General features: G+C 43.4%; 1 protein-coding gene across 5 annotated transcripts in view; it reads right to left on the bottom strand.

Annotated features, from left to right (window-relative positions):
• Positions 1 to 7,454: 7,454 nt before the first annotated feature.
• Positions 7,455 to 10,469, bottom strand: part of RHOBTB1 (Rho related BTB domain containing 1) — a 68,656-nt gene continuing 65,641 nt past the window's right edge. For all 5 annotated transcript variants that reach the window (XM_019935857.3, XM_019935856.3, XM_019935861.3 and 2 more), the window contains 2 exons: positions 8,433 to 8,538; positions 7,455 to 7,890 (listed from right to left, as the gene is read on the bottom strand). In XM_019935857.3, coding sequence (XP_019791416.1) covers positions 7,721 to 7,890; positions 8,433 to 8,538 — 276 coding nt within the window. In that variant the 3' untranslated portion in view covers positions 7,455 to 7,720. The remainder of the gene's footprint in view (positions 7,891 to 8,432; positions 8,539 to 10,469) is intronic.

Here is a 10,469-nt window from a genome sequence, read left to right as displayed (position 1 = left end):
TTTGTCTTTCTCTTTCTGACTTACTTCCCTTAGGATAATCTCTAGTTGCGTCCATGTTGCTGCAAATGGCATTATTCCACTCTTTGTTGGCTGAAGAATATTCCATTGTGTATATGTACCACATCTTTATCCATTCCTCTGCTGATGGACACTTTAGGTCGCTTCCATACCTTGGCTGTTGTGAATAGTGCTGCTATGAACATTGGGGTGCACGTATCTTTTTTTTTTCCACTCTGTAGATTTTTACTTGCACCCTGTGTGCATATATCTAGGGCACAGAGGACCACCAACATGCGCCAGTACAGCGTAGGAACCCTGCATTACATCCATTAACTTAAACCTATCTTTAAGATCCTGCTTTGAACAAAAGAGAAAGCTTAGAAGGCAATATGTTGAGTGGGAATAAACATTGAAATATAGCAATCATGTCTTCAACTTCTACAATTGTCTTTACGTGCCAACTAACATTTATGCAGCCTCTTACAGGTACTTTACCATGTAATTTAAGTTTTAGAAGCTTTGACAAAATCACTAGTAATATATAACCATGCAGAAAACACATCACGCTGACAGCACAGAGGCAAAGATTTTGCACAGCTTTCCACATTGTGCAGGTTACACACAATACAATATCAATCTTATTCCTAACAGATCCTAAAAAAGATATTTCAAGGCCTAGCTGTAAACTACAGTACTTTATATCTATATTCTTAATAAAAATAAAATCCACAAATCTTAAAAAGGAATTTTAAATGCAGGGCTATATTGAATTGGTAAACTGCAACACAAACTGGCGCAACAGAGGTAACTGAATACCAGTCTCACTCTATATGATGCAAGCATGCTACTTTCCCACTAATTCTTTTTTTTTTATGTAGTTATTTTTTTTTAACATTTTTACTGGAGTATAATTGCTTTACAATGGTGTGTTAGTTTCTGCTGTATAACAAAGTGAATCAGCTATACATATACATATATCCCCATACCTCTTCCCTCTTGCGTATCCCTCCTCCCACCCTCCCTATCCCACCCCTCTAGGTGGTCACAAAGCACCAGGCCGATCTCCCTGTGCTATGCAGCTGCTTCCCACTAGCTATTGGTTTTACATTTGGTAGTGTATATATGTCCATGCCACTCTCTCACTTCATCCCAGCTTATCCTTCCCTCTCCCCGTGTCCTCAAGTCCATTCTGTAGTAAGTCTGCATCTTTGGGGTGCATATATCTTTTTGAATTATTGTTTTTTCCAGATATATGCCCAGGAGTGGGATTGCTGGATCATATGTAATTCTACTTTTTGTTTTCTGAAGAACCTCCATACTGTTTTCCACAGTGGCTGCACCAACTTACATTCCCACCAACAGTGTAGGAGGGTTCCCTTTTCTCCACACTCTCCCCAGCATTTGCTTTTTGTAGACTTTTAAATGATGGCCATTCTGGCTGGTGCGAGGTGATACCTCATTGTAGTTTTGATTTGCATTTCTCTAATAATTAGTGATGTTGAGCATCTTTTCATGTGCCTGTTGGCCATCTGTATGTCTTCTTTGGTGTAATGTCTATTTAGGTCTTCTGCCCACTTTTGGATAGGGTTGTTTGTTTTTTTTTTGTTCAGTTGTCTGAGCTGTTTGTATATTTGGAAAGTAAGTCCTTGTTGTTTGTGTCATTTGCAAATATTTTCTCCCATTCTGAGGGTTGTCTTTTCATCTTGTTTATGGTTTCCTTTGCTGTGCAAAAGCTTGTAAGTTTGATTAGGTCCCATTTGTTTAGTTTTGTTTTTATTTGTATTGCCTTGAGAGACTGATCTAAGAAAACCTTGGTGTGATTTATGTCAGAGAATGTTTTGCCTATGTTCTCTTCTAGGAGTTTTATGATGTCATATCTTATGTTTAAGTCTTTAAGCCATTTTGAATTTATTCTTCTGTATGGTTGGAGCCACTTTTTTCAACTCGCCAACACAGGCCTAAAATGCTCAGAAATTTACACGAATCCCTTCCCCTGCCCAGAGCACTTAGCCTTTGACTACCTGTGCAGGAATAGGAAAGCCAGCTCCGAGGTGTAGTTTATACTGCAGGGCACACCTCAAGACCAGGCTCAGAGTGGGACTGTCTGAAACTGTGCCCCTGCTTGCTTTCTTGCCTTCCTGCTTCCTTCTGCCTCCCACGTTGGTCTCACCTAAGGGCACTTCCTAAATAAATCACTCGCCTGTGACTCTCTGACTCAGGGTTAGCTTCTGGGCAACCCATCACCTTCCCCATAAGACAGTGTTGTGAGAATTAAATGAGGTAAGTGCATGTAAAGCACTTATTGTTTGGCCCCAACATGTACTAAAAAATGTTAAATATTATTAGCTTGGTTCTCATCTCTGTGTTTTGGACTCTGATAGATTGGTGCCAAATGGGAACATCAATCCATCGGGTTGGGCACTGTGAGGAAATAGTGGAATAAAACTGGAAGAGCATGTGAAAGTGCATCTTAGCCTCCCAAGGCCTCACCACCCTGGCTACCTATGCAAATGTCAGCAAAATGGGTGCAAGGGTACCCGCAGTACAGAATTTGCTGCGGAGAGAGTCCACCTTATTATTATTATTTTTTTAAAAGATTGGTAAGCCCATTTCTCTAAGAGTTGGAAATTTCAGATGTTTGGCCATTTACTATGACTACTTACTTTTAAAGAATTCTCTCCAATACAAAAATTGAAAGATATACTAGTGGTGGTCATGAGGTCCCAGCATCCCAGTGGGCGTGAGGCTGGGGGAGAAATCACAGTGGTCTGAACACCCTCCATCTCATGAACTAGGTAGTGTTGCTCTGTGGTTCACCACCCAGAATGGAAAACTAAGTTTTATATTCACGTTGATATGACTCACAGAATTCAAGAGACTCTTTGAAAAATCTGTAGAATTTGTACTGGTAGGTTACTTTTTCTTTAGACTTCATATGTGAAATAAAATTAGAAGGCAACCTTCAATGCATATGCACAAGCTCTCTCGGGATGTATTTATTTTTTTGGAAAGGTTTATTGCAGGGCCAAGCAAGGAGAACATGTGGCTTGCGCTCAAAAACCCCGAGCTGTTGGATGGTTTGGGGGGAAAGGTTTTTTATCTCTCGGGTTTTTTTTAAAGGCAGAAAATCCAGCCCTTATTCTATGGAGAGAAGGGAGGAACAGTGAGGGCAGTGTCTTCTTGGAAAGAGCCATACTCTCCTCCATCCTCCTACCACTTGCCTTTTCTCTTTCCACAGCTCTTATTTTCTAACTCTTTAATCACTGTCATGAAGCACTAAGCAGCGAGGCTGGCACACAGCTTGAGAAATGCAGGAAAAGACAATACAGTAATTTTGTAACGTGCAGAGTTGTCCTCTCTCCTGGATTTCTTGCCTGGGTATTTCACATGCTGAGTACACAGGTTTATTTACTGAGTGATAACTATGTGTCAGGCACTGTTCCAAGTGCTTTACGTAAATCATCTCACTTAATCTGCACTAAAAACTCAGTGAAAGTTGTTTCCATTCTTTTCTGGATGACTAAAGCTTGGAGAAGTACTGTATCTTTTCCCACACCAGTTAAACTTAACATTCCATGGGTATTATCCCTCCATTGGGGACTACCATGAATCATCAAATCAAAAGGATATTTATTTTTATCCGATTGGGAGGAAACAAAAAAAAATGCCCAAACTTTGGTTGGCATCCAAGCACAGAGATATGAATCAAGTTCTTTTCTTATTGATTGCCTGCTCCGTCTAACCATTCTTGTCTTGGGGATTGAGAATGTATTCAGACTCAAAGAATTTAAATACTCCTTCCATGGGGCCACATTTGGGAATCACCCATTTCATCTACATTCTGGAAATGCGTGTCACTTACGTGTTCTGTTCCTGGAGGACTGGTGAGCAACAGGAGGGAGTTGCTGGCAAGTCACTTCATGTCTCCTACTGTTGTTTCTAACACTTTCACGTCTGTGGATGTGCAACTGTATGATTGATTTGTTTCCACCCAAGAGTTATCTGCTCCCAAATTATTTCCATATTTTGTAGACTATAGTCTGTAAGTGTCTAACTGATGAGGCACCTGCACATGAACCCAGTGAAATATCCCGCAGCTAAATGGCTTAAGTAAAAATACCCAACTTAAAGGCACTAGCTGCACAGGGTGAGATCTTCAAATGCAGCCAAAGGGAAGAGCATGGCTTCTCCTCTGACAGGAGGTCAGCAGTGTTGCCATGCCGGTGCATACATCACCTGCCTCCTAATTGGAAATTTAAGAGAGCAAACTCTTCCTCTGAAAATTAAGTCATGAGATATGGAATAATCTCATAAATTAGCACTTTGGAAGAAAGAGGTGTATCCAAGGCTCACGGTGCTTAATTCAACTTCGGTGGCTCTGGTCAGTGCCCCTTCTCCCTCTTTATTTTTTAAAATAGTGTTTAGCCTTTTTCTTTTTTTTTTTCTTCCTTGTGTTGTTTCTTGATTACTTACACACATACACACACACACAGAACACAAACACATTCTCCATGGCTAACTTTTAACTCTACCTCTTTTATGCAATAGTCACATTCTTCTAGAAAAGAGGAATTATTGCTGCTTGCCCACTGGCATCCAATTAGGGCGTTCAATTAAAGAAATACCCCATATATTTCCGTAAGAAAAAGTCTGGTAAATCTTTAGCTTGCAGAAAAGCATCCAATTCAGAAATGCTGCACTCATTAAGTTTCCAAATTCAGAATTCACTTTGTTTTCTCCTCTGACTAGCAGAATTTATTCTACTTAGCCAATGTCACAGTGATGAAAACCTGAATTTTGACAACTGATATACCATACAATGGAAGTAAGTGTGAAAAAAAATCTTAGAAGTATAGAATTCCTGCTTTTGAATGTCTATAATGAAAATACTGGAGTTACCTCCAAACCAGTACAATTTGTGGTTCCTATAATGCTGATATAGGGTTGTTGAAATCCTTGATGGTTTGCCAGGCATTGCCGTAGGAGAGATTTAGACCAAGACTTTCTATAATGTAAGACCCCCCTGGTATGCGTTATGTAAAAGGTGTCTGATCTGGACCACCCACCTTTAAAAGGTGTGTAAATGTATTGGAAACTCACTGTCTTTTTCCTGCGGTTATTTTTTATAGTTGTCAACTCCTTTCCATGGAGTCATAGGGAATTTGCCGCTCAGAAAATCCCCCCTTGTGACCTCACTGGAGACCCTTCTTCCTTCTGAACTTGGGCAAATATTACACTACCTAGAAGTCCAGAGATTTTTAACAGATTTTTCCAAAGCCTTTTCTCAGATCTACTTCTGAAGAAAAGACTGATCTTCGTGAGTCCACCAATGCAAACTTTGACTGAATTGCTGGTGGAATCCCCCAAAATCCGGTTATAAGAAGTCCATTAGGGGAATGGACTTAGTCCATTAGTCCATTAGTCCATTTTTGTTCTTTCCAGAACTGCACCACGTCTAATGACATAACCATATTAGCCAAGAGCCAAGATCCAGACCCCTCATTTACATCATGGCATTGCACCATGCTGGCAATACTGAAAACAGAGATGACGGTCATTCAAGCTGCCTGGTTCCTAGAGGACACACAGCCCCCGTGACCCAGCACCTTTAAAGTTTTGACAGTTTTTTTAAAAAGCAATGAAAATTACACACATGATAATGATGGTAGTCCTTAAAGAAAAACTGGAGGCATTTTATAGCTAAACGATTTTACTGGCTTTTCGTGAAATAAAAAACACAAAACAAACCACCATGGTTAAAAGGCCATAATCAGCGTTAACCAAATGAACCAGCCACTTGGTTACAGTAGCTGATAACAAACACTAGTGGATATTATTGCTTATACCCAGGTTCATTTATATGTCCATTACATTTTGGCAAGATTACAATCACATGGGAGCTTTGGTTGTATAAATTCCATTCTGACTACTCATCGAAAACTCAACTCCTACCATTTTATGATGGGATATATGCCGATTCTTCCTCTCATTCTGTCTCCTTTCTCCTTCCATTAATGACTTACAACCTATTGACCCCAAATTAAAGTAGAGGCATTTACAATCATCCCATCCTTCCCTACTCTGCTGCCCCCTCCTTTGTCATGAGAGGGTGACAAAGGAGCCTCTTTATGGCTGGGCCTCTCCCAGCTCTTGAATCTGGTGTGTATCCCCTGCCAGTCATAAATGTCCATCTGTAATCTGGATAGATTTTCAAATATATTTGGCTGTCAACATTGGAGTTTGGATTCAACTGTCTCTTTTCCAACTTCTGAAAGGTAGAAAAAAAAATCAACAGCTTTTAGCATCAGTAAATTGACTTCCTGAAAGAATAAGTCCCAGCCTCCACCATACAACATCCCTTGACAGGTATGGAAGTGTGGCCTGAAAATGCTCTGCGTGAGTGCTGTAACATTTTAATTTACAGAGAAGCAGTGATTGACGGCCTCTCAAAACTCCCCTGCTCGGTACTTTCTATTTTAACACTGAAAACTCAGAATGACAAAGGGTCAGAACTAACTCACAATAGCACCATTTCCGTCTAGACTCTTGGAGTAAAATTCCCATCTTCGTTGGAGAATGCAGTGACCCTAGACGACCCAGCCTCCAGCTTCGTGCCTTCACAGGCCCCGCTGAATTTCAGCAGGGGTGGGTGGTCTGCCTTGGTATACTTCTGCAGCAACATGAGTTTTCCCTGGGAAGAGTTAAAAATATGGGTCTTACAAAGTGGAGTTGGCCGCAGGTGAGAGACCTGAGGAAGCCTGTTTCCAGTGGGGAGGTGTGACAAGCCTGCAGACGTTGGGACAGAGTCCGGGGACCCTTTCCCTTGCCCATCTCGATTCAAGTCAGTGGAGAATCTGCATGCAGAAACATGGCAAGATCAAGGAACACTGAGAGATGGACATCCTAATACAGCAATCCGAACACCAATGCTCTCACGGTATCTTCTGTATTCAGGTCCACCAGAGAGTCTGCCCTGGATAATGCTGGGATTTAATAAGCCCTTCTAATGATTATAAAGATTGTCCTCTTAAATCTAGATGTTTTATACAACAGAAGATGTGATATCACTCTATTTTACATGGCACATATAACCATATAATTACTAGCACTTACATGGCAAATATCGTAAATATTACACATTCTTGGAGTGGACTTTGTAATTATACCGATGCTATTCAGCAGAACAAAGATGAAACACTCCCTAACTTGCACTTTGGGGAATTTCATTCCAACCCTTTACTTCACGACAGAAGGATAACCCTCTAAGTAATAATGCTTGGTGATCACATGGGCAAAGAGAATCACAGGGCGACTTCATGGTTAATGTGTGGCTTGTAAAATAAAGTAATACACAGTATTTTCATTTACAAGAGACCATATAAAAATATTTTCCAATTTGGAATTCGAAACATGAGAGCTGGATTCTTTTTTCCTTTGTATAAAAAGAAATGAGATAACGGACTAAAGTTTATTAAGCCTTCTAACAAAAAATATACAAGTTTAAGGAATGCAGTGGGCGTCAACTTCCCTTTTTGTCCAGGCTCATGGATGGTGAGCTTGTGCTTTGATCCCAACACAGATAAATGCATGAAAGTGGAGGAAGAGCAGCGCCTGCCACCTGAACTACACCTTATCTCTAATAGTAAGACCGATTTTACAGCAGTGCTTTGAAAAGTGGTGTGTCAGATTTCTCCTTTTTTTTTTTTTTTTCTCTTCTGCCTCAGGCGACCGCTGGAGATGAATTCCAGAAGCACCACTTTCGTCTCGAGTGATGTTTATTTAGTGCAATATCTTCCTTCTCTCTTTCCCTTTTCACACGCTGGTAGTGGTCTTCTTCCTTCAGGTACCACACGGGGGGCCAGCGGTGCCGCTCAAAGTATTCCTGGTTGTCTGGGGAAGGAAAGATGCAGATGGTGATACCTGCTCTTCATTCATGGTTTCTTTGTGCTAGTAGGTTCTGTGCTTAGGCTTCTTATATATGATTATCGTGTGCTCATCTTAACTACCCAATGGGCAGGGACTGTGGGTAGGGCCAGTGGCAGACTGTGACACCAGAGTTTTGAGAGGTAGAATCACTTGCCTAAAATCACACAGCTGGACACAGAGAGCCTGAACCCAGGACCCCTTCACTTCAGAGCGTAAGCTCGCTCCCAAGCATGCCTCCCTGGACAAGGGCGAGACAGCAATCTCTGCTCGCTCCACAGCAGGGCATCCTGACCGCCCCCTCCGCCCAGATCCCCCCGGCCGTGGAGTTCTCCAGAGATGACTTCCAACCTCCAATTCCTTGGGTCACGTCACATGAATCTGTGACTACCGCACAAGGAATTCTCCATGAGCTGGGGGCTGCCCGCGTTCCTTCTCGAGGGCAGTGAAGGTAAAGCCTTCAGTCACAGGTGAGGGGAACTGGACACGTGGGGACCGCACGGCCTCACCTGCAGATTTCGATTTGATCTCCTTGCGGAACTTGGAACAAACACTGTTGTAGTTGGTGCAGATGTGGTGCAAACACCAGGCGGCCAACTGGTGGGCATTGTGAAACTGCAGGGAAGTGACCAAAAGGGGGTCAGACTCTGTTTTCTAAAGTGGGGCTACAAAGAAATAAAAAGCCACAGGACGGGTCAAAGAAATAAAGGGCCCAGATGACTTAATTCGGAAACCTCTTGTTTTGACTACACGGTTTTGACTCTGCCCATGGTTCCGACGCCAGCCACGTGTAAGCGTTCGGCACACTCCCCCCCCCCCCCCCCCCCCCACTGGGATATGTGCGCTAAAAATAATCACTGTATCAGATCAGGAGTCTAAAGTATGCCTCGCCCTCCTCTTCTCCCCTTCCACCTGCCCTCTAATGGTAAGTGGCCGTGGCCTCTGGAAGGCACCAGACCATGGGAGAAAGCAGCGATGTCATCTCCGTTTAAGGAGCCCCGGCAACAGAAGCCTCCGTGTTGCATGTCGAAACTCAGGTGGCTGGGGCCAGAGATCTAAAACAGGAGCACGAAAGATCAGTGCAGGAGCACGCGGCATGTGTGCCTGTCCTCCACCTGTCCTCTGGTTACATAAGAAGAGCAGGCAGTGTGGGCAGGGACGGAGGGATCCAGACCCTCGATCCACCCTCTCCTTTCTGAGCAGACGCTCAGGACAGTGGCAGCTGAGGAAGCCGTGACTGCAAAACACCCGATGCTCAAAAACCCACAGCCTACTCCCCATTCCCTCCCCCAATTTGGCAGGTCCCCCCACCCCTCACTCTTTCTGTCCAGGCCCCTTTCAGGCATCCATTCTGTTGTCTGTTGCTCTTGAAGTTTCTTTGAGCAGGTGAACCCCTGAAATCTACAGTGCGCTTCCTCCAGGGCCCCCGTCAGTGCCCTCAACAGAGGCCAAGAGGAAAGCCAACGCCCTCAGAAACTAACTCAAGGAACTCTCTGCAGATCACAAGCCCAACAGGACAGACAATTCTAGCAGGTGCTTCCGACTTCTCTCGATAATAGATTTCCTTCTGCAAGTCAGAGCAGAGCAGTGCGGTACTGGCGTTGGCTTGTACCTGCTCGAGAGCATCACGGAGCTCGGTGACTTCAAGTTGTTAAAGTTGGCCAGGTAGGGGTATTTACACCCCAGAAACTGGAAAATGCAACAGATCAGCGTCCCACCTGTCCCCAAGCTGACTGTTAAATACTTACCTCTTGGGTTAGGGTCTAACAAATGAGCTAAGATGTGGGAGACTCTGTCCTAAACTCTTCCTGCCACGGCTTGTCAGAGATGAGCAGGAATCATATTATTTCTTTGCAGGGTGTATGTGTGGGCGGGGTCGGGGGAGGTCACGGGGTGGGAACACACAGCAAACAAATAGACACAACTGTAAATCATTACCTCAAGTGGGCTGGCCCTATATGAAGTTCTGGGTCATCTGATTGTTCTCAAGGAGGAATACTTACTGGAGAGGGCACAGGTCATAAGCTGTCCTCCAGGCCTGTTTCAAAACACCCCCAAATTCCCATTTGGATGTTGGGGCCATCCAACATCCAAATGGGAATGTTGATGGGGCCTTGCTGATCTGACTTGTAATTGATGTCTGTTCTCAGTTTTAACTGGAACCTCTGTGAGGTTGTTTTTCACATTGGATTTTAATAAGTTGTGCTTGTGTCTGTTTCCCTCAGTGGCCTAGGACGGCCCCAAGGGCAGAGAATCTACCCTGTTTGTATCTCCATGTCCTCTCGTCTAGGGTGGTGCCTGGTACAGGGGGAGAAAATAACAAATCCTTGTTGAATGCTAAGTCAGAGTGAGCAGGTTGCTGGGAAGTCCTGGTCCACCGTTTTCCCTTCTGAGAAATCTGGATTGAAACTGCCTGACCTAAGACTTAGTGAACCACTGCCCTGAGAAAGGGAATGAAGAAAGCCAAACCTAACAGGCCACAGAAGAAACGAAAGAGTTTATTCTTAGTTCCTTCAGAGTGTAAACTCATTGCCAGTAAGTCTAGG

The sequence above is a fragment of the Tursiops truncatus genome, chromosome 16, assembly GCF_011762595.2.
Source record: "Tursiops truncatus isolate mTurTru1 chromosome 16, mTurTru1.mat.Y, whole genome shotgun sequence".
NCBI classification, from domain to species: domain Eukaryota; kingdom Metazoa; phylum Chordata; class Mammalia; order Artiodactyla; family Delphinidae; genus Tursiops; species Tursiops truncatus.
This window is presented reverse-complemented; position numbering and strand designations above follow the sequence as displayed.